The 24166-nt window shown below is 55.7% G+C and overlaps 1 protein-coding gene across 1 annotated transcript in view; it reads right to left on the reverse strand.

Moving 5' to 3' along the window:
- EXD3 (exonuclease 3'-5' domain containing 3) overlaps positions 1 to 24166 on the reverse strand; it is a 247437-nt gene that overhangs the window by 166480 nt on the left and 56791 nt on the right. The window contains exons 10-14 of the mRNA XM_054393212.1: positions 11473 to 11639; positions 5630 to 5768; positions 4398 to 4611; positions 3290 to 3399; positions 1526 to 1736 (exon numbers count right to left, since the gene is read on the reverse strand). Of these exons, the coding sequence (XP_054249187.1) occupies positions 1526 to 1736; positions 3290 to 3399; positions 4398 to 4611; positions 5630 to 5768; positions 11473 to 11639 (841 nt within the window). The remainder of the gene's footprint in view (positions 1 to 1525; positions 1737 to 3289; positions 3400 to 4397; positions 4612 to 5629; positions 5769 to 11472; positions 11640 to 24166) is intronic.

Genomic DNA, 24166 nt, shown 5'->3' on the forward strand with positions numbered 1-24166 from the left:
GAACTGCTCTGCACAAGAGCTACTCTGCACAGCAATTGCTCTGCACAGGAACTGCTCTGCACAGGAGCTGCTCTGCACAGGAACTGCACTGCATAGGAACTCCTCTGTACAGGAATTGCACTGCACAGGAACTGCTCTGCACAGGAACTGCTCTGCACAGGAGCTGCTCTGCACAGGAACTGCACTGCATAGGAACTGCTCTGCACAAGAGCTACTCTGCACAGCAATTGCTCTGCACAGGAACTGCTCTGCACAAGAGCTACTCTGCACAGCAATTGCTCTGCACAGGAGCTGCTCTGCACAGGAACTGCACTGCATAGGAACTGCTCTGTACAGGAACTGCACTGCACAGGAACTGCTCTGCACAGGAGCTGCACTGCACTGCACAGGAGCTGCTCTGCACAGGAACTGCTCTGCACAGGAGCTGCACTGCACAGGAACTGCTCTGCACAGGAACTGCTCTGCACAGGAGCTGCTCTGTACAGGAACTGCTCTGCACAGGAGCTGCTCTGCACAGGAACTGCTCTGCACAGTAGCTGCACTGCACAGGAACTGCTCTGTACAGGACTGCTCTGCACTGCACAGGAGCTGCTCTGCACAGGAACTGCTCTGCACAGGAGCTGCACTGCACTGCACAGGAGCTGCTCTGCACAGGAACTGCTCTGCACAGGAGCTGCTCTGCACAGGAACTGCTCTGCACAGTAGCTGCACTGCACAGGAACTGCTCTGTACAGGACTGCTCTGCACTGCACAGGAGCTGCTCTGCACAGGAACTGCTCTGCACAGGAGCTGCACTGCACAGGAACTGCTCTGCACAGGAGCTGCTCTGTACAGGAACTGCTCTGCACAGGAACTGCACTGCACAGGAACTGCTCTGTACAGGAACTGCACTGCACAGGAACTGCTCTGTACAGGACTGCTCTGCACTGCACAGGAGCTGCTCTGCACAGGAACTGCTCTGCACAGGAGCTGCACTGCACAGGAACTGCTCTGCACAGGAGCTGCTCTGCACAGGAGCTGCACTGCATAGGAACTGCTCTGCACAGGAACTGCTCTGCACAGGAACTGCTCTGCACAGGAACTGCACTGCACAGGAACTGCTCTGTACAGGACTGCTCTGCACTGCACAGGAGCTGCTCTGCACAGGAACTGCTCTGTACAGGACTGCTCTGCACTGCACAGGAACTGCACTGCACAGGAACTGCTCTGTACAGGACTGCTCTGCACTGCACAGGAGCTGCTCTGCACAGGAACTGCTCTGCACAGGAGCTACTCTGCACAGGAACTGCTCTGCACAGGAACTGCTCTGCACAGGACTGCTCTGCACTGCACAGGAGCTGCTCTGCACAGGAACTGCTCTGCACAGGAGCTGCAGTGCATAGGAACTGCTCTGCACAGGAGCTACTCTGCACAGGAGCTACTCTGCACAGGAACTGCTCTGCACAGGAGCTGCACTGCACAGGAACTGCTCTGCAAAGCCATCCTCTTCTTTGCTCCTGGGCAAACAGAGAGGCAGAGCCCAGACCTGCATAGAGGATCTGCTCCTCACGGAGTGGTCTCTTCTCCCAGTTGGACAACTGCTCTGCTTTGTCCAGGGGCTTGCCCAGCACATGCTGCACCAACAGGCTGAGGCCCTTCTCTGGCTGTCTGAGCCTTCTCTGCCGGGAGCTCCGCTCTGGGGACAAGACATCGACCTCCTGGCCACCCTTCTTCCAGTCGATTGAACTCTTCTGCAGCTGACCAGAAGAAGAAGACACAAAGCAGATGGTTACAAGGCAGCTCCCACAGCTCCTGCCCCAGCAGGTGTGGCCTTGCAGCAGCCCTATCACTTCAATCTCCTGCCTGGCAGATTGAGTCCCCCAGTCTCAGACAAGGGCTGGGACGGCATGAGGTAGACAGCGTCTGGAGATTTGGTTAACAAACACTCCCTGCAGAGAAATCTGTTCCACAGCCAGGGAAGGGAAAAATGTGCAGTCAGGCAGCCTTGCATCAGAGCAGTGGGGGTGGGACTAGGACTCCTCAGAGGTGTGCAGGCTGCTTAGCCACGATGGAGGCTGCTGGGCACCAAGACCAGCAGTGGTAGTTCAGCACCTTCCTCCTCCCAGCTCCCCTGAGAAAAGGCATTCCTGTAACACAGAGGGCAAAGGCCCTTCTGCAGCTGCCATTTCTCAGATTAAACTGAGGCAATAGCTGCTGGCAGGCACCCTAGAGCCTGCAGCACTTCCCAGGTTAAGCTATCAGTCCCAAAGATCTCACTTCACCCCAGCCCACAGCCTGAAACACACTCTATAAATTCTGCCCATTAAAATGCTTGTCCTCAACATCTCTGCAGGCTGCTGGAGCTGCTGTGTGCAAACCCAGAGACAGCTGCACTTCAGCTGAACAGAAATTCCTGTGCTGAGCCCACCAGCAGCCCTCCTAGGAACATCACAAACACCTCTACAAATCCTGCCTGCTTCAGTGCTGCACCATCCTGGAAACCCAGGATTTCTCTTGCCAAGCTCAAGTGTGGCTCTGTGCTCAGGAGCTTTGTCCCAGCTGAATGGAGCTCTGGCTCCACTGCAGCTGCTTCTGCACAGCTTTAATACAGGCTAGGGGAAAAGTTATCAGAAAGTCAAGGAATCATTTCGTTGGAAAAAACTTTTAAGAGCATCCAGTCCAACCATTCTCTAACTCTACCAAGGCTGCTGCTAACCCATGGCCCTCAGCACCACATCTCTGCCTCTTTGAAACACCTCCAGGGATGGGCATTCAACCACCTCCCTGGGCAGCCTGTGCCAGGCTTGGAGAGCCCTTTCAGTGCAGTTGTTTCTTCTAATCTCCAACCTAAACCTCTCCTGGTGCAACCTGAGGCCATTTCCTCTTGTCCTATCACTTGTTAATAGGGAGAAGAGCCCAGCCCCCACCTGGCTGCAGCCTCCTTTCAGGGAGATGTAGAGAGCAATGAGGTCTCCCCTCAGGCTCCTTTACTCCAGGCTGAACACCCCCAGCTCCTTCTGGTGCTCCTCACCAGCCCTGTTCTCTGGACCCTTCCCCAGTTACTATTCAGCAGTAACTCACAGTTAGTTATTAGTATATCAAGCTCTAACTTTTCCAGGTGATGACAACTAACTGCTCCTCTCTTCCCCCACAGAATCACATTCCTCTCACAACCACGAGTGGAAAAGGTCCTTCTGCCACCTCCCTGCTGGGACAGCACACGAGCAGGCAGTGCTGAAAGCTCCCAACACTCAGCTAAGGGCACATGCAGGAGACACAAGCTCACACAGCTCCCTCTGCTCATCCTTACTTGCTTGTCTACGGTGTGCAGATCCACCACACCTCGTGCTTGCTTCTCAGTGTCCTTCAGAGCAGGGCATGTGGCTGCAAGGCTGCTGAGGTCTCCAGACATCCCATAGCCTGGAGAGGAAAAAGGAAAAGCCCAAATCATATGGCAGGAAAACTGAAACCATGGCTGATGCACCCCAGCTCTCCCTAGCTGAGTCAAAATGCTGCCAACAGCTGTCTGACCACTGGTGGCAAGACAGGGAACAGGGCAGACCCCTGCCTCTCCTCTTCCCAAGGGATACTCTGGCAGATCAAGGGGGTTGGACTGGATGGGCCTTTGGAGGTCCCTTCCAACCCAACCCATTCTGTGATTCTAAGGCTGGGAGAGAAGAGATGGATGACAAATACTGACTGTGAGACCAACTGCAAATCTGCTAGGTTAGTGAATCTGCCCTCTAACAGCTGCTGCCAAAAGCCTCCAAACAGAATCTGCCCCCAGGGGTGGCAAGCTGGAGAGCTCTGGTGTCCAGCACAAGAGCTTTGGGACAGGGCCAGCAAAGCTCTGGGTGGCAGATTGCCCAAGGGCACTGAAGGTTGGATGCAAGGAGGGCACTGAAGGTTGGGTGCAAGTTGGGGTTTCATGTGGAACTCAGACAATTCCAGCTCCAAGGGGGGAGGCTAAACCAGAAATCCTGGGTCCCACCTGGAATGGGGAGATGTTTCTGTCCTTCCCACTTACCCCAGCCAGCCTGCACCCTGGCCTGACAGGGTTTCACAGAATCATCCTGGCTGGAAAGGACCTCTGAGATCACCAGCTCCAATCTGTCCAATCCACCAAGTCTGTCACCACACCATGTCCCCAGGCACAGACCCAGATGGCTTTTAAACAAGCCCAGGGATCGTGACTCCATCACCTCCCTGGGCAGCTGTGCCAGTGCCTCACAATCCTTTCCTTGAAAAAATTTACCTAATGTTCAGCCTGAACCTGCCCTGGCACAGCTTGAACACTCAGGGCTACAAAAGCTGCTTCCCTGAGAAGTGCACTTAGAGACTGAGAGCCCCAGGAGGACCCAGGAATTCCTCCAAGGGAGCTGTACACAGCCCCAGGGCAGGGAGAGCACCACAGGTACCAAGTTTTGTGATGGCTGCATCTGAGTAGAGCCTCTGCAGGAAATGAGAAAGCTTCTCCTTCTGGCCCTGGGTCTCAGCTTGCTGCAGGAGCTGTGGCAAGTCCAGCAGGAACACCTCATCCTTCAGAGCAATCTGCAGCAGGGACACTTGGGGCTTTCCCACCATGCCAAACGAAGGTCTCCACTCCATGTCAATGCCAACAACCTGCCCAGGCTGCAACAGAGAAAAGCCTTCTTCACTTAGAGACCATCAATGGACCATCAGAGAGCCCTCCCTGCCCAGAACACAAACATTTCCTGTGCAACAACCTTCCAGGCACAGGCACAGGCTGGGGATGAAGGGCTGGAGAGCAGCCCTGGGGAGAAGGACTTCGGGGTGCTGGGGGTGCAGAGCTGGACAGGAGCCAGCACCAAGCACTGCCAGCCCAGCCCCAGCCTGTCCTGGGCTGAGCCCGAGCAGTGTGGGCAGCAGGGGCAGGGAGGGGATTCTGCCCCTCTGCTGTGACCTCCCCTGCAGTGCTGGGGCAGCTCTGGAGTGCTCAGCACAGTACAGACAGGGACCTGGTGGAGCAGGGCCAGAGGAGGCCACAGCAATGCTGGCAGGGCTGGAAGGGCTCTGCTTGAGGCCAGGCTGAGAGAGTTGGGGTTGTGCAGCCTGGAGAAGAGAAGGCTCCAGACCTTCTGATGGGCTTGCAGTGGTTCAGGGGAGCTACAGGAAGGCTGGGGAGGGACTGTTTATCAGGGAGTGTAGTGCCAGGATGAGAGGTAATGGCCTCAAACTGCAGGAGGGGAGATTTAGATAATTATAAGGAAGAAATTCTTCAGAGTGAGGGTGGGGAGACACTGGAACTGGTTGCCCAGGGAGGCTGTGGATGCCACATGCCTGGAAGCATTCAGGCCAGGCAGGACAGGGCTGTGAGCAACCTGCTCTTCTGGAAGGGGCTTGGAACTAGATTACCCTTAAGGTCCCTTCCAATCCAAACCATTCTCTGCATCTCTATGGTGTGCAGACTGCTACAGCAATGAGGAGCTTGCACAGCACAGCCAAGGTGCCCCTGCAGGGCCTTCCCTGGCACAGTGATTGCTATCACGTTCCCCAGCCAGCCCAGCCTGAAGGAAGAAGCTGCTTTTGATCTGGGGAGGGGACATCTGGTGGCAGTGGCCTACACACAACCCTGCCATGGATTTCCTGCTCCTTGACCCTGCAAAGAACACACCCAGGTGACACTCACCTGCAGCACCTTCTCCCAGCACTGCAGAGTCTCTTCCCAGGTCTGCAGGAGGTGGATGTTTGCCCGTGGGATAGGGAGCTGGTAGTAGTCCTGCTTCTTCCTCTCTCCATCAGTACCTGCTCCTGAGGCCTCTTCCACCCTGCACAGAACCAGAGGCAGCAGCTTTAGGCCATGCAGTGTGAGAATGCTGGACTGAAGGACCACCAGGAAGCCTCAAGCCCCTTATTTCACCCTGGTCCTCTCTTACCTCATGCCCCTCAGCTCCTCTTACCCTCTCTTTCCTCCCTTTCCCTCTCAGCTCAGTCTCTCCACCCTGGCCCATCCTCTTTCTCTTCCTGACACAGACATGGCACCATGAGGTGTCCAACACCTCTCTTTCCCAGGACTGATGCAACTTGGATGCCAGTGCTGGGCAGCTCTCCACTGCCAGGGGGAACAGTTTAGATTCACTGCTTTGCCCTCGAGGTCAGCAGGGATGTCTGTGAGCTGCCATGGTGTGACCCACACCAGGGAGGTCAGCCTGGGCCAGCACTGTGCCTGACACTTGTCCACAGCACAGACTGCCTCAGAAAGAGCCTCCTGGACTGCTCCCTGCCAGGATCACTGGCAGGTGGGAATGAGTGAACCTGCTTCATCATGGGAGAGTGCAATGGCTTGGGAAGGCTTCACACACCTCCCTGCTGCTATCCAGCTGCTTCTCCACCATCTTCTGGAGAAGAGGAGGCTGAGGGAGACCTCATTGCTCTCTACAGCTCCCTGGAGGGAGGAGGGGGTGAGGAGGGGACAGCCTCTGCTCCTTGGTGGCAAGGGACAGATTCAGAAGTAGTGGTTCCAAGCAGCACCAGGGGAGGCTCAGGCTGGATCTCAGGAAATATTTCTGCCCTGGAAGGGTTCTCAGACCTTGGAAGAGGCTGCCCAGGGCAGTGCTGGACTCACCATCCCTGGGGGTGTTCCAGCAGCCTGTGGTGCTGGCATGTAGGGACATGGTTTTGTGCTGAGCCTTCAGTGCTGGGTCGAGGGCTGGACTGGATGAGCTTGGAGGCCTCTTCCAACTGAGTATATTCTGTGATGCTGTGATGCTGTGATTCCCTTCCCTGTAAAATCACAGCATCACAGAAGGGCTTAGGCTGACCTCAAAGATCACCTAGTTCCAGCCCTCCAGCCACAGGCAGAGACGACCACACAGGCTGCATGAGCTCTGTCCTGTGCTGCACAGGGATGAAATGAGAGAAGCTCAGCAATGAAGTTTCCAAACCTTGCCCATCTGGGGGGAGCCAGGCAGCTGAACCCACAGACTGAGCACCCTGCTGGTGCTGCTCCCTCCATTGGGGTTTTGGGTGGCACAGAATCACAGAAAGTTAGGGGCTGGAAGGGACCTCTGGAGATCATCCAGTCCAAGCTCCCTGTAGGAGCAGCCAGAGCAGGTCACACAGGACCACAGCCAGGTGGGTTTGGAATGTCTCCAGATAGGGAGACTCCACAACCCCCCTGGGCAGCCTGCTCCAGGGCTCTGTCACCCTCAGAGTGATTTTTTTTTCCCTCATGTTTCCATGGAACTTCCTATGGCTCAGCTTCCAGCACTGCCCCTTGTGCTGTCCTTGGGCATCACCCAGCAGAGCAGCACACAGAGGGATCCCCAGCCTGGGTATGGATGCCCTGGGGGTGCTGGGAAGGCTGCAGACCTGAGCTGGCTGGTTCCCCAGGACAGGATCTTACACAGCACATTCTCTGCACATTGCTGTGGGGGCTCAGCCAGATGATGCAATCAGAGGAAAGAAAATAAGGTGGTGGGGGGGGGAAATCCATCTCTTTTGGACAGATCACAGACTTGTGGAGATCTCTTCCCCTCACAGACTCTGAATGGTTTATTACTGCAGAAATTCTTTTACTGCCCTGCTGCTCAGGGCTGTGTGAGTGCAGCACAGCAGCCTGCCCTCTGCAAACACTCCTGGCTGTGTGTTTGTGTGCAGCAGGAGGTCAATATTTGGGTAAAATATTTAGTGAAGGTGTGCAGCACCAGCTCTCCAGCAATGCTCTCACCTGTGGAGCTCAGGAGCTGCAGGTGGTGTGCTCAGTGGCACAGATGATGCCATTGCTATGCTGGCACCACCTCTGCAGTGTGAACACCCCCTCTGGGAAGCTGCTGCTTTGTTAGCTCAATAAGCACTGCAGCCAGGCTGTTTTATTGGGCTGCTGGGCTCCCAGGAGGTCACAGCAGCTACTGCAGCAGGACTTGGGGCTGAAGGAACAATCTGGGGCACAAAGATCTGATCTGTCACAGCTCCTCAGGAGTTACAACCATAGAATGGTTTAGGTTGGAAGGGACCTCAGAGATCATCTACTCCAGTCCCCCTGCCATGGCCAGGAACACCTCTCAACTAGCCCAGGTTGCCCAAGGCCTCATCCAGCCTGGCCTAGAACAGCTCCAGGCAGGAGGCAGCCACAGCCTCCCTGGGCAACCTGTTCCAGAGTCTCACCACCCTCCTACTGAAGATCTTCTTCCTCAGCTCCAGTCTAACCTTGCTCTGCCTCAGCTTCAAACCATTCCTCCTTGGTCTGTCTCAGACACCCTCAGGAAAAGTCTCTCTGCAGCCTTCCTGCAGGATCCCTTCAGCAGAGCAGAGCCAAGGGGCAGAATCCCCTCTCCTGCCCTGCTGCCCACACTCCTCTGGCTGCAGCCCAGCACACAGCTGCCTGCTGGGCTGCAGAAGGGCACTGCTGGCTCCTGGGGAGCTGCTCAGCACCCAACATCCCCAAGGCTTTTTCTTCAGGGCTGCTCTCAGCTTTGCTCTCAGCTGTGAGCCAAGCACACCCCAATGGACAGACCCTGCTCCACCCTTAGCCCACACAGGGTTCCCAGAGCAGAGAGAGGATGGTGTTTATCTCTCTAGATGCAGGGTTTGTGGCTAGGTCACACTCCTGTTAACCACCCCTTTGTGTTTTGAGGGACTGCACCTCATGCAAAACCCTTCTGGCTCCCAGCTGGCAGCTGGTGCAGCTTCAGGAAGGAGGAGGAAGGCAGCTCCAGCAATGCAGCAGAGCTGAGCAGAAGCATGTCCTAGCCAGACAAGAGTTTCCTGTGCTCCAAGAAAGCCTTGTGCCATCTGCAGAAGTGGGCCCTTGCAGCCAGTGTCTGAAGGCTGATGGCAGCTGTGTTGTAGCTCCCAAGGTGACACAGGGCTTGACCATGCACTGGGAGAGAGAGCAGAGCCAGGAAGCTCAGCACAGGACTGGCTCAGGGCCATGTGTGACAGCCACAAGGCCATCGGCACTGTACAATAGCATCACACCAAGGTCTCATCCACCTGCCATGCAATCCAGCTTAGCCCAATCTGTGCTTCAGACCCTCTGAAAGCTGCAGGGGTTGCACACAGACCCCTGCCAGGAGCTGGGATTTGCTGTGATGCTGAAGGATCAGCCTGAGGGAGCAGGTAGCCTCCTCAGCCTCAGGCTTGGGCTTCTTCAGATGAGGTCCTGATGCCCCTAGTGAGGTGCTGGCACTAAGCAGGCAGGCAGTGACAGGTCCTGCTAGCTTCAGAGCTCTGAGGGGTGACACCAGCAGGAAAGTTCTGCACTAAGAACTTAAGGGGAAGGAGGCACCCAAAGGAGCTGCACACAGCTGCACCTTCTGCAGCAACAGCAGCCAGCCCCAGACGAGGTGAGGCAGGAGGTGAGCAGGGCCATGCAGACCTGGGGGACAGCCATGCCCAGGGGCACTTTGTCTGCTCCTCACACCTACAGCACTGAGCTGGAAGTGGCCAAGCAGCACTCTCCCACCCAGGGAACAGTGAGCATCATAGAATCACAGAATGGTCAGGGTTGGAAGGGAGCTCCAAAGCTCTTCCAGTCCAATCCCTTGCACTCAACAGGGACACCTCCACTAAATCAGGTTGCCCTGAGCCCTGTCCAGCCTCACCTTGAATATCTCCAGGGATGGAGCCTCAACCACCTCCCTGCTCAACCACCCTCCTGGTGCAGAACTTGTTCCTCACATCCAATCTCAATCTACTCTGCTCTCATTTCAGACCATTGCCCTGGTCCTGTCCCTGCAGACCTTTGGGAACAGTCCCTCTGCAGCCTTCCTGTAGCCCCTTCAGGTTCTGGAAGGCTGCTCTAAGGTCTCCCTGAAGCCTTCTTTTCTGCAGGCTGAACACCCCCAGCTCCCTCAGCCTGTTCTTGTAGCAGAGCTGCTCCAACCCCCGATCATCTTTGTAGCCTCCTCTGGACTCTCTCATCAGCTCCCTGTCCATCTTGTGTTGAGGGCTCCAGAGCTGGACACAGCCCTGCAGGTGAGGTCTCACAGAGCAGAGGGGCAGGATCCTCTCTCTCCGTCTCTGCCCACACTGCTTTGGATGCAGCCCAGGCTGCCCTTGGCCTCCCAGGCTGCAAGCTCACACTGCCTGCTCATGCCCAGCTCCTCCTGACCTGCTGGCTTCATGCCTCCCCAGCAGACAGTGTATGAAGCCATCAGCAGCTGCTCCTGGGCACAGAGTCCATTCCTCATCAGATTCAGATTTCCATCAGACATGCAGAAGCTCAGCTCCTTGTTACAGCCTCAGGGGCTGTGTTAGCAGGGCTGGCAGCCGGTAAAGAGCTACCTCCTGGGAGGGCTCAAGAGTTTCCCACAAACCTTCCACTAATGTCCCCTGGCTTCTGAGCTAGAGACCCCAACCTCCATGATAAACCTCCCAGCATATTTCACCAGGGAGGGCAAGAGGTGAGCAGAGCCAAGTCCAGTCAAGCACAACACCATGGACTGAGGTGACTGAGGTGTGCAACCATGAAGGGACCTAAGGAACCCCAAACAACCTCTGCTTCCTCTCTTCTCTTTGTGACAAGGCCTTGCCTTTGTCTGCAGACATGTGGTTGCTCCTCAAATGCCAGGAAGGCTTTGAGGGATGCTGCACTCCCAGCACACAGCCCAGAGCTCTCCTGCACTTGCATGAGAAGTCCTCTTCTGTGCACAGACTCCAGTTTGCACAGTTCTGTGCACTTCAGGTCAAGGAGCTGCAAGAACCCTTCTTAATGCAGGGATCTTTCAGTTCTGTTTCTGTACCTCTGCCCTTGGGCTCCTGTTTCAGGTCAAGCAACAGGATGAAGCTCCCATCAGAGGAGGACCTGTGGCTACAGGAGGTTAATCTGCTGCACCAACATGGGGGTCCCAAAGCAGGAGAGGAACCATGGCACTGTGTCACTGTGGGCATTAGAGGACAAAAAGGGGACAAAGGGGGCTAAAGGGCTAAAAGCTTCTGCAGCTCACTTGGTGCATTTGTGCCAGAGAGTCTGGCTTTGGCCCAGAGTCAATTAACTTCTGGGATCTCACCCCAAGTGTCAAAAATTCCCTGAAAGCCTTGGATGAGGTGAAAATTACAGACTGGGATGAAAAATGGCTGACAGAGGAAGAAAAGAAACAGAAAAAAATATAAAGGGACTTTTAAATTATTTCCTTGGTCACAAGTCTCCTAAAAGGAATTAAATCAGATTACAGCAGAGTGGGATGCAGAGGACAGAGAAAGCTGTGAGAGATGTGGAGCTGAGCGAGTGAAACAGAGATCCTGGCCACTTTTATTGGGGCTGTTGATCTGGCAGAGGGAGTCTGAAGACTCTTCTGCAGCATGAAGTAATCTCCTGCTGCTTCTGAGTGCTCAGGAGTGAGTCAAACGGACCTGTCACAGACATCCCCAGGCTCCATGGAAAGCAAACACAGCATGAGCTGAGGAAAGGGAGCAAGGTTTGCAGAGTTCCCTCCCCAGGGAAGCATCAGGGCAGACTGTCTGAAGCAAACATGTAGTCTTTGTGTGAGGAGGAAGCTGCATTCAAGAGGCACGAGACAGAGCATTTACCTCTCTTGGCTCTGAAGCTTTTGGAGCTCAGCAGCCAGTGCTGGGGGCAGCATCTCCCGGGGCAGGTGGCAGCGCTGGGCACAGCTGGCGGCGGTGCTCAGGTCGCAGTAGCTGAGCAGCAGCTGGGTCAGGTGTCCCTGCAGCCAGCGGTTCTCTCCAACTGTGCTCTGGGAGGGGAAGAAGGGGGAAGGAAGATGGTCAGGGCCACTTTCACCAGGGGTGTTTCTAGCCCTCTCAGGAGGCAGCATCCTCCAGGGATCCTGGACAGGACAGAAACATCCCCAGGTGGTTTTGTGCCAACTTGTTGAACGCTGCCCTGCCCAGGATGAAGAGCACAGAGCTGAGCTGAGAACTCAGCAGGCTCCCTGGGGGTCCTGACAGCAGAGCTGTCTGCTCAGGGAAGACCACTTTGCAGATGCAGCCTAGAGAAACAGGGGCAAAACAGAATCACAGCATCACAGAACAGATCTGCTTGGAAGAGACCTCCAAGCTCATCCAGTCCAAGCCTCGACCCAGCACTGCAGGCTCAGCACCAAACCATGTCCCTGAGCACCAGGGCCACAGCTGCTGGAACATTCCCAGGGATGGTGATTCCAGCACTGCCCTGGGCAGCCTGTTCCAATGTCCGAGAACCCTTCCAGGGTGGAAATATTTCCTGAGATCCAGCCTGAGCCTTCCCTGGTGCTGCTTGGAACCATTTCCTCTGCTTCTGTCCCTTGTCCCCAAGGAGCAGAGGCTGTCCCTCCTCACCCCCTCCTCCCTCCAGGGAGCTGTAGAGAGCAATGAGGTCTCCCTCAGCCTCCTCTTCTCCAGCCTGAACACCCCCAGCTCCCTCAGCCCCTCCTCCAGCCCAGGGACTCCAGGCCCTTCTCCAGCCGTGTTGCCCTTCTCTGGACAGGCTCCAGCCCCTCAATGTCCTTCCTGTGGTTGAAGGGCCCAGAGCTGAACCCCACACTCGAGTGTGGCACACCTCCATGTAGCCTGATGCTGACTAGGAGGATATCTGCTCAGCTACTGACCACACTGAGCTAAACCAGACCCAGCGAGGGAGCAGACAGCAGAGGTCTTTGGGCTTGTAGGCAGCTAATGATGGAAGGGGCAAGAGTTGGGACTGGTCCAGCCACAATCTGTGCTTGCACACAGCCCTGAAGTGGTGCTGAGTTGATGTCCTGGGAGAGGCAATAGGATGGGGCTTAGTCTTTCTCCAGGTGTGACAATAGTGTGGTGCCACCTCCAGCCTGTGACAATAGTGTGGTGCCACCTCCAGCCTGGGAGCACCTGCACTGGCACTGGGGATTGCCAGTGCCACACAGCTACAGGCAGGACACAGCAGCAGAGCTTTCCTGAGTGACAGCCTCTGGAGTTCCCAGTGAGGAAGAGGCTCAGCCATCAGCTTCCAGCCCCTCTACACCTGCTGCTGTGATGCTGGCCCAGCAGGCCCCTCCTGCAGCACATCCCAGGCCACCCTCACAGGCCCAGCCAGTGCTGCAGATGGCTCCAGGGTGTCAGTGGTGTCACCCTGTGTCAGAAATGGGTTGTACAATGCCTGCTCTGGAAGCCCTTCCTTATCCCCACTGATCATAAAAGGAACCTGGAGCTCCAGCAGGGAAGAACCAGGGTTGGGTGCAAAAAAATCCTCCCTTTGTGCCTATTCAAGGCCTCTGTGGACACAAGAAGTGATGACTGCTTCAGCCAGAAGGGCAAACAACCACCTCAGGTGTCAGTGGTCTCCACCTGGGCATGGAGCTGTTGATCACAACTCTTTGAGTGCAGCCATCCAGACAGTTCCTTATCCACCCAGTGGTCCATCCCCCAAGTCCTTGTTTCTCCATCTTGGAGACCGTCTTGTTCCATTGCTGGAACAAGTTGGGACTCTCCATGGCAGCTGAGGATCCATAGCTCTGTGGCTATCAGGGCTGGCGCTGCACTTAGAGCACTTAGAGTTCCCCCCACGCTGTGCACAGCCCACTGCTCTCTCTCCTTGGCTGCCCATCAAGCAGCACTTGCAGGCTCAGGGTCCTCTCCCAGGGACTGGAGGCACCCTGCTCCTTCTGCACAGCAAGTCCAAACCCAGCCTTGCTGGGTGGCAGGCTGGACCCATGGGCCTCATTCCTCACATTCCTTCAGTCACTGAAAGGTGTGAAGCAGACACCCTGCACAGAGATCAGGAAGAAAACCTGTTGATGGCCCAAGGCAAAAGGCAAGGAGGAAAGAAAGCAAGAAAAAAGAAGAATGACCCACCCCAGAGAGCTGCAGGAGGGGAGAGAGGCTTGGAAGGAAAGGCACAGAGAAATCTGGCATCTCAGGTAGCACACACAGGAAGCCTGCTCACAGAAACTGCTGCCTCAGCACAAAGGCTGCACCCCTGGGACTCTGCCAGAGGCCAGAGCACATTTCTGCTCCTGGAGATGTGGAGAGGCATTTTACTGCTGCTCCTAAGAGGCTGGTGGCACAACAAGGAGCCAGAAGCAGGAGAGGGAGCCGAGGGCAGGGGCAGAGCAGGACAGGATAATCTTTCTTGTGAACACCTCCTGCCCTCTGCCTTTCCTCCCAGCCGTGCCAGTGCTGATCCTTTGTGCATCTCTCACCTCTCTGCCTCATGCAGCTGAGCTCAGCCAAGCACCTAACACGTGAAGGAGGTTTGGATAACTCCTGCTGCATTTGCCAAGCCACTTCTCAGGCTCCTTCTCCAAAAGAGGATTTTCTGAGGGACATCAGGGAGCAATTCCCTCTTCTAGCTTCGCCTGTGCCCATCCCATTGCCCTTTTGCCTTTATTCTAGGACACAGTCTTTGGGGCTGGATCTCTCTTCAGTTCACTCACAGTCAGTGGTTCACAAATCTCACTGTCAGCTTTATTTCTGGAAAGAATGAGGTGCAGAATTTATTATTATTATTATTATTATTATTATTATTATTATTATTATTATTATTATTATTATTATTATTAACTTTAATGTTAATTTTAATGATCAGAGATTTATTCTTTCAACCACAGAGACAACTCTGGAAGGAAGGTTAACCTCTTCAGAGATATTACATCTTGCATTTGGAACCAGCAAATAGCTTTGTTTGCTTTTCACTGCAAAACCCCTGACACTGCTGTAAAGGAGAGAGGCTTCCATCACAACAGCTCTGCAAGCAGCAAGAATGTGGAAGCTCTGGCCCCAGGAAAAGTGGGCAGAGATGTGGAGACAAAGGTTTCAGCAGGGATGACATTCCATGGGTTTTGTTTCCAGTAAGTGAAGGCTTTTCAAGAGGAAACTGGCACCACTCGTTCTGATCAACATCAGCGACACCTCGGAGCAGGCACAGATGATCTGCACCAGGAGGCTTGTTTACAGCCTGCTCTGAATTCGAGACACCTCATAGGTCCTTTAATCCACAGGCACACACAAAACCTTCTGACAGCACCACCAAGCCATGATTAAAGCTCTCCAAAACGCCTGCTGCAGATTACCTACCTGTAAATCCTGTTCTGCCCCAGACTGTGCTTCACACAGCTCCCCACAGCCAGTGCAGAGCAAGCTTAGCAAAGTCCTCACCTTAACCCACAGCATCAGCAGTTCCTCCGTGGTCATCAATAACACTGGCCCCAAACATCCAATATCTGCTTTGGAAGTCCCCCTAGACAGCCCCAGAGGACTTGGTGTGTGAATTTGCATTTCTGTCTGACCAATTCCCTGCCTTCCCCAAGTGCCTTCCAGCAGCCAGAGCAGTCACCCAGCCCAGCCACACTGCCTCTTTGCAGCCACATTTCAATCTAACTTCTGAAAGGCTTGGCCAGTTCCCCCTGTTCTCCAGTGCTTCCAGAATCAACAACACAAGGATCCTGTTAGTGTAGAGAGGTGTCCAGCAGAAGATTGTAGAGCCAACAGCTTGGAAAGAGGAAAAAGAAACCTGGGCTTTGGGAGGACCCCAAGGGTAGTGCTGCAGGTACAGTGAAGACAGCTCTGCTTAAAGATTCCCTGCAACATCCTCCTGGGGCTGGGCCACTGGCACTTTGCAGGGTTCCTGGTTTGGAGTTAGCATCACTGGTTCTGTGGACAGAGATTACAGAATGGCTCAGGTTGGAAGGGACCTCAGAGGTCACCTGCTCCAACCCCCTGCCATGGCCAGGGACATCTCTCAACTAGACTGAGCTGCTCAAGGCCTCATCCAGCCTGGCCTTGAACACAGCCAGGCAGGAGGCAGCCACAGCCTCCCTGGGCAACCTGTTCCAGAGTCTCACCTCCCTCCTACTGAAGAACTTCTTCCTCAGCTCCAGTCTAACCCTGCCCTGCCTCAGCTTCAAACCATTCCCCCTTGGTCTGTCTCTAGAGACCTTCAGGAAAATTCTGCAGCCTTCCTGCAGGATCCCTTCAGGTCCTGGCAGGCAGCTCTAAGGTCTCCCTGGAGCCTTCTTCTCTCCAGGCTGAACATCCCCAGCTCCCTCAGCCTGTCCCTGGCTGCAGGATAGGTATGGGGAGTCCTTTGTGTGTGACACTGGAGCTGGGACCTTTAGTGCCAGCTCAGAGCTGGGAGAGAAGGGGGATCCTGGCTCCTGGATATGCCAGCAACCTGGCACTCAGCTGAAGGCTGCCAGCTTCACCCACTCACTCCTGAGGAGGCTGTCCTGTGAGGGCAGCAGGCTGCTCACCACGGCCAAGGCACAAAGGCAGCAGCATGAGAAAGCTGTGAGTTCCCACCAGTGGAGCTGCTCCCTGCTCTCAGGCACAGCTACTCAGCTGCAGTGATTTATGAACTGAGGAGGAACAAAACAGGCTCCATTCATACCCCGGAGGAGTGACTTCCTGATAGTCATCAGTGCGTCAGGACAGAGCCACACTCCGTGGCCTGGAGGCCATTACCACATCAGTGGGGGGGAAGTGGTCCTTCTCCTGCCTTTCAACAAAGCCTGGGCACTGTGCTCCCTGGGGCATCTTCACACCACCTCACTTCAGCCTGGTGAATCAGGAGGCTCCACTTCCCAGAGGAAACTAACTTATGACATCACTTGAAGGGATCAAGGCAAAGGCAAATCTCAAAGCCAACTTGGGGCTGCTCACAAGATGCTTATTGCTCCTGGGTGACCTGAATGAAGCCGCTAGGTTGTGATGAGTAGCCAGGACATCACAGAACCACACATTAGGGGTTAGAAGGGGCCTCTGGAGACCATCCAGTCCAAGCCCCCTGCCAGAGCAGGGTCACCCAGGGCAGCTCACACAGGAACACATCCAGGTGGGTTTAGAATGTCTCCAGACTCCACAACCTCCATGGGCAGCCTGCTCCAGGGCTCCAGCACCCTCACAGTGACAAAGTTTTCCCTTCCGTTCCCGTGGCCCATCCTCCACACCAGCTTGGTCCCAGTGCCCCTTGTCCTAACATTGTGTGATGAGATCTATCTGGCTCCAGTTCCCTCTCTGCAGCTCCCAGAATCCTGCCAGTGCAATTCCTCCTTCAGAAGCCCAGACACCAACACCAAATGGCAGCCAGAAGGGAAAGGAATGTGTAGTTCATCTGTTCAGATTCACCCAGGTCACTGCCCAGCAGCTGTACCCTCTGCTCTGCCCTTGGGAGACCACACCTGGACATGGTGCCTGGTTTTGGCACCTGGGTGTAAAAGAGACGCTGAAAAATAGAAGAGAGTTCAGGAAAGTGCCACTGAGCTGGCTAAGGGGTTGGAGGACTTGCTGTGGAAGGGGAAGCTGAGGAACAGGGCTTCTTTGGCCCAGGGATGGCTAAGCTGGGAGGCATGGGGAAATATAATCCCTCTCTTCAACGTTTTCATGGGGGAGCACAGAAGTGGAGTTGGACCCTTCCAGAAATTTCAGTCAGGCCTAAAGGGAAACAAAAACGTGACAGTGAGAGTGGTCAAACACTGCCACGAGTCCAGAGGGTCTGTGCAAGCAGGCAGGACCCTGCAACACCTCATCTAACTAAGCTGGCCCTGCCTTGAGCAGGAGGGCAGAGAAGAGACTTCCACAGGCTCCTTCAAAGTGAAATGGTTCTGTGACTCCCACTGCCTGCATTCTGCAGCACTGAGGCTCCACAGACAGGCAGCTTCCTGCAGCAGCTGCTGCTGCTTTCAAGTTCCATGCACCTCCGGGGCGAAGAACACTCAAGATCTCCTCTGCCCAGAACACAAGACGGTCCTGATCATGCCCAGCAATGCTACCCAGAGATTCAAAGGCATTTCCTGCATTGGGAATCCTTCCAGGTTTCTGTCAGCAGCCCGTGAGGGAAGTCATTCATCTTCCCCAGAAGAAGACATCTGTCTTCAAATCTGCTCACTTCAGATGAGACAAGGTGAACAGCAGAGGGGAAGAAGGAACTCTGCTTTCAAAGTCAGGCCTGAAGAGAGAGCATCTTCAAAAAACATGGAGCAAGAGGTGAACTTTTTCTAGCATTGAGCATCCTTCATAGAACCTTCAGAGAGTCACAGGAGAAACTGCTGGGGACAGCTCCACTGCACAGGGCACATGGCTGAGGTGAAAGGCTCTGAGCACAGCCTGGCCAGCAGCAGAGCATAGCCTGGCCAGCAGCAGAGCACAGCCTGCCCAGCAATGGAGCACAGCCTGCCCAGCAATGGAGCACAGCCTGGCCAGCAGCGGAGCACAGCCTGGCCAGCTGCAGAGCACAGCCTGCCCAGCAATGGAGCACAGCCTGGCCAGCAGCAGAGCACAGCCTGGCCAGGAGCAGAGCACAGCCTGCCCAGCAATGGAGCACAGCCTGCCCAGCAATGGAGCACAGCCTGCCCAGCAGTGCAGCACAGCCTGGCAGCAGCGGAGCACAGCCTGGCCAGCAGTGGAGCACAGCCTGGCCAGCAGCAGAGAACGGCCTGGTGAGGAGTGGAGCACAGCCTGGTGAGGAGTGGAGCACAGCCTGGCCAGCAGAGGAGCACAGCCTGGCCAGCAGCGGAACACAGCCTGGCCAGCAGCAGAGCACAGCCTGCCCAGCAATGGAGCACAGCCTGGCCAGCAGCGGAGCACAGCCTGGCCAGCAGCAGAGCACAGCCTGGCCAGCAGTGGAGCACAGCCTGGCCAGCAGCAGAGCACAGCCTGCCCAGCAATGGAGCACAGCCTGGCCAGCAGCGGAGCACAGCCTGGCCAGCAGCAGAGCACAGCCTGCCCAGCAATGGAGCACAGCCTGGCCAGCAGCGGAGCACAGCCTGGCCAGCAGCAGAGCACAGCCTGGCCAGCAGTGGAGCACAGCCTGGCCAGCAGCAGAGCACAGCCTGGCCAGCAGTGGAGCACAGCCTGGCCAGCAGTGGAGCACAGCCTGGCCAGCAGTGGAGCACAGCCTGGCCAGCAGCAGAGCACAGCCTGGCCAGCAGTGGAGCACAGCCTGGCCAGCAGCAGAGCACAGCCTGGCCAGCAGCGGAACACAGCCTGGCCAGCAGCAGAGAACAGCCTGGCCAGCAGTGGAGCACAGCCTGGCCAGCAGTGGAGCACAGCCTGGCCAGCAGCAGAGCACAGCCTGGCCAGCAGTGGAGCACAGCCTGGCCAGCAGTGGAGCACAGCCTGGCCAGCAGCGGAGCACAGCCTGGCCAGCAGCAGAGCACAGCCTGGCCAGCAGTGGAGCACAGCCTGGCCAGCAGTGGAGCACAGCCTGGCCAGCAGCAGAGCACAGCCTGGCCAGCAGAGGAGCACAGCCTGGCCAGCAGTGGAGCACAGCCTGGCCAGCAGCGGAGCACAGCCTGGCCAGCAGCAGAGCACAGCCTGGCCAGCAGAGGAGCACAGCCTGGCCAGCAGTGGAGCACAGCCTGGCCAGCAGCGGAGCACAGCCTGGCCAGCAGCAGAGCACAGCCTGGCCAGCAGTGGAGCACAGCCTGGCCAGCAGTGGAGCACAGCCTGGCCAGCAGCAGAGCACAGCCTGGCCAGCAGTGGAGCACAGCCTGGCCAGCAGTGGAGCACAGCCTGGCCAGCAGCGGAGCACAGCCTGGCCAGCAGCAGAGCACAGCCTGGCCAGCAGTGGAGCACAGCCTGGCCAGCAGTGGAGCACAGCCTGGCCAGCAGTGGAGCACAGCCTGGCCAGCAGCAGAGCACAGCCTGGCCAGCAGAGGAGCACAGCCTGGCCAGCAGTGGAGCACAGCCTGGCCAGCAGCGGAGCACAGCCTGGCCAGCAGCAGAGCACAGCCTGGCCAGCAGTGGAGCACAGCCTGGCCAGCAGTGGAGCACAGCCTGGCCAGCAGCAGAGCACAGCCTGGCCAGCAGTGGAGCACAGCCTGGCCAGCAGTGGAGCACAGCCTGGCCAGCAGCGGAGCACAGCCTGGCCAGCAGCAGAGCACAGCCTGGCCAGCAGTGGAGCACAGCCTGGCCAGCAGTGGAGCACAGCCTGGCCAGCAGTGGAGCACAGCCTGGCCAGCAGCAGAGCACAGCCTGGCCAGCAGAGGAGCACAGCCTGGCCAGCAGTGGAGCACAGCCTGGCCAGCAGCGGAGCACAGCCTGGCCAGCAGCAGAGCACAGCCTGGCCAGCAGAGGAGCACAGCCTGGCCAGCAGTGGAGCACAGCCTGGCCAGCAGCGGACCTCACCAGCACTGTCACTGACTCCATGTTGCTCACCAGCACTGTCACTGACTCCATGCTGCCCTCCAACACTGGCACTGACTCCATGCTGCCCACCAGCACTGGCACTGACTCCATGCTGCTCACCAGCACTGGCACTGACTCCATGTTGCTCACCAGCACTGGCACAGACTCCATGCTGCCCACCAGCACTGGCACTGACTCCATCATGCTCACCAGCACTGGCACTGACTCCATCATGCTCACCAGCACTGGCAATGACTCCATGCTGCTCACCAGCACTGGCAATGACTCCATGTTGCTCACCAGCACTGGCAATGACTCCGTGCTGCTCACCAGCACTGGCAATGACTCCGTGTTGCCTACCACACAAATGCAGCCAACGAATTCCTGCTCCAAGCAATCTGCCCATCTCCCTCTGCTGTGGCACTGCAAGAGGATCCCATCCCTGTGCTCCTGCCACTGCAGACTCCAGACAAGTCTGCAGGAGGGGACGCAGCCTGGGGCTGTGGTGACACAAGTCAGGCAGTGTCCCTTGCCTGTGGGGTCACAGGTCAGTGCCAGGTCTTGTTTAGCAGTGTAGGTGTAGGCTGACTCTCTGAGGGCTTTCTCAGGGAGAGCATGAGAACTTTCCATCCTAACCCACAATTAACTCCTTTCCCTCAGCTACATCCCACAGCAGCTCCAGGTTTGCTGATACACAAACCCAGGGTGCAGTCACCTGCAGTGCTTGTTCTGCCCTCCACACCTCATTCAGGGAATGCCACAGATGTGTCTAATGAGCTGTAGAGTCGGGGGAAGCCTATTTAAACAACCTTTGTTTGGAGAGAGAAATAATGACCTGGCATCCCTAAAGCCCCAAACCACAATTCCTTAACCAGCAGAGCAAGGTAACTCTACCCTGCTTGCCTTTTGAGAGACCATTTCTCTTTCCTTCACTGCCCTGCCATGTCCTGAGGCTTTGCTTCTCCCTGCAGTCCCTGCCCTCTGCATTCTAAGCTAACCCTGGCCCCAGAGCTGCTGGATATTTCTCATCCCAGGGCTCAGCAAAGGCCCAGGGACTTGTTCTGAATGCATAAAGCACACTTTGGATCCACTTACAGATTTCTCACACCTCTTGGTCCCACGATGGCAGGCTGGAGATATTTTCTGGGAGCATTCCAGCACTTGGCAAGACTGAAGATGAATGAGGATGGGGAAACTGGCCAAACTCTTTGAGAGCACAAAGTAGCAGCTCCTCAGCACAGTGGATGCTTTGTTTCAGTCCAAGAGCTCAGGGCACTGAAGACCAACTGGCAGCCCTGATCTTCCCAGTGTCTTCTGAAGTAGTGTTTCTCTCCCTGTCTGTTGCCACTGTGTCACACACACACACACACACACACACGAGCAAAGTGTCACTGTGGGCAGTGCCAGTCTGTGCTCCCCAGCTGAAGGAAGAGAGGGCTCCCATCACATCCTGCACGAGGTGAGCTGCACTGCTGCTGAGCTTCCCCCAGCCTGCTCCTCTCATCACCCAACACAACTTCTCTGCTCTCTCAAGCCTCAGGAGCTTCGTACCCTCACCAAACACCTTCACAGGCTGCATACAGAAGGTATGTACCCAGTACCACTGGGTACTACTATTTTAGTTTGTACCTTGGGAGCATGGAAGCCTGCACAAGGCAGAGACAACTTTCCCCTAAGCATGGCCTGGATCAGCAGTAGTGTGACCGGCAGCAGCAGGGAGGTGATGGGGTCCCTGTACTTAGCACTGGTGAGGCCACACCTTGAACACTGGGTTCAGTTTTAGGCTCCTCACTTCAAAAAGGACATTGAGGGCTGGAGCAGATCCAGAGAAGGGCAACAAAGAGATGGAGGGGAGACCTCATTGCTCTCTCCAGATCTCTGAAAGGAGGTTGCACTGAGGTGGGGATTGGTCTCTTCTCCCTAGTTTCAGGTGATAGGACACATGGAAATGTCCTGAAATTGTGCCAGAGGAGGGTTAGGTTGGAGATGAGGAAAAACTTCTTTGCTGCAAGAGTGGTCAGGGATTGGCATAGGCTGCCCAGGGAGGTGGTGGAGTGCCCATCCCTGGAGGTGTTCCAAAAACATGTGGCCATGGTACCTGGGGCCATGGTTTGGCTGGCCTTGGTGGTGTTGGGTTGATGGTTGGACCCAATTATCTTGGAGGTCTTTTCCAACCCAAACAATTCCAGGATTCTATGAGGCTGCCTGAAGTGGTTATCCAGACTCCAACATAGCAGCAGTGCACAACATCCACTCACAGGCCAGGCTCTGCCTGCAGCAGCTCCACTCCAGCTACAAAAGCTCCCCAAGGGACCACAGTGACTGCTGCCAGAGCCTGACACCACTGCAGGGACAGCCACAGAGAACTGAAGCTCTTCCTTGGTGCAAGAGCTGCAGATGTGCAGAGAGCAAGAGCCTGCAGGAGTGAAACCACTGCTGCTGTGCCTCCACTGCTGCTGTGCCTCCACTGCTGCTGTGCAATGAACTGGCAGAGTTCCACCCCAGCAGTCTGCCAGGAGCCACCCGAGCTGAGGCCACCATGATGCCTCCCCATGTGCTTTGGAAAGCCCTAAGATTAACTCTAATGAGCTGAGCCAGTGTGCAGCTAACCCAGCAACCACTCAAACATTCTCACACCCAACCACACACATAATGAGACCTCCTAGGCTTCATCTTCCCTTCCAAAGAGATGTGGAATTCCAGCACTTTTATTCCCAGGAGAGTCCCAGGGTCAGCTCTGCATGGCCAATGCAGACTTTTCAGGAGGAAGGATCTGCAGATGGGGGAAGAGCCTCAGAAACCTTTCTTAGAATCACAGAATCACAGAATGGTTAGGTTGAAAAGGGCCTTCAAGGCTCATCCAGTCCAACCCCCTGCACTCAGCAGGGACATCCTCCACTAGATCAGGTTGCCCAGAGCCCTGTCCAGCCTCACCTTGAATATCTCCAGGGATGGAGCCTCAACCACCTCCCTGGGCAACCTGTTGCAGTGTTCCAGCAGCCTCCCGGTGCAGAACTTGTTCCTCACATCCAATCTCAGTCTGCTCTGCTCTCATTTCAAACTATTGCCCCTGGGGCTGTCCCTGCAGTCCCTCTGCAGCCTTCCTGTAGCCCCTTCAGGTACTGGAAAGCAGCTCTAAGGTCTCTCTGGAGCCTTCTCTTCTCCAGGCTGAGCATCCCCAGCTCCCTCAGCCTGTCCTCATAGCAGAGCTGCTCCAACCCCCTGATCATTTTTGTGGCCTCCTCTGGACCCTCTCCATCAGCTCCATGTCCTTCCTGTATTGAGGGCTCCAGACCTGGATGCAGTACACTGGGTGAGGTCTCAGCATAGCAGAGCAAAGTGGCAGAATCACCTCTCTCCATCTGCTGGCCATGCTTCTAGTTCTCTCCTACCTGCTCAAGTCCAATTCCTCAGGAGTTCTGATGCTGAGCAGCAAAGCAGGAGTCTCTTCTTACCTGATCCTGGCACCAGATTATTTTAACAGCTTTCTATAGGGTGGAAATCTCCATGCCCCAGGAGGCTTTGTTCCTCTGCCTGCACTTGTTGCTGATGCAATTCCCCTCATATGTGCACTTAGCTTTTGGAAAATGCTGCATGAAAGACTGGCCATCAAAGAGTTCTCCCCTCTACCACTGCTGTGAGCTCTGGAGGAGAATTAAATTCAAATCTCTGCTGTCCTTCTGCCAAGGAACAGAAGCAGCAGGGTAATTTCTTTGCTTTCTAACTCAGCCCTGACCTTCACTGACATCAGACTTCTTAGTTCTCTTCTCAGATGCTGCTTTCCTGCCTTTGAAAGACCTTCTCCAGGCCCTGCTGGAGCTCCATGTTGGTCACCATGAGCTACTTCATTCATCTTCCCCAAAATTGCTGTGCCTTGCACTCCTGCTGCTCTCCCCAGCTCTGCTCTGACTATTCACAGAGTCACAGACTGCATTGGGTTAGAAGGGAGCCTCAAAGGGCATCTTGTCCACCCCCTCTGCAGGCAGCAGGGACACCTCCAGCTAGAGCAGGCTGCCCAAGGCCACATCAAGTCTGATCCTGAATGTCTCCAGGGCCAGGGCCTCAACCACCTCCCTGGGCAACCTGTTGGTGCCCAGGAGACATTCCCATCAGGAGACATTATTCTACTTAGCAAAGTCTTCAAAATGAATAAGCAAAACTCCTGAGGCTGGAAATGCTTGCA

The sequence above is a fragment of the Indicator indicator genome, chromosome 28 (assembly GCF_027791375.1).
Source record: "Indicator indicator isolate 239-I01 chromosome 28, UM_Iind_1.1, whole genome shotgun sequence".
NCBI classification, from domain to species: Eukaryota; Metazoa; Chordata; class Aves; order Piciformes; family Indicatoridae; genus Indicator; species Indicator indicator.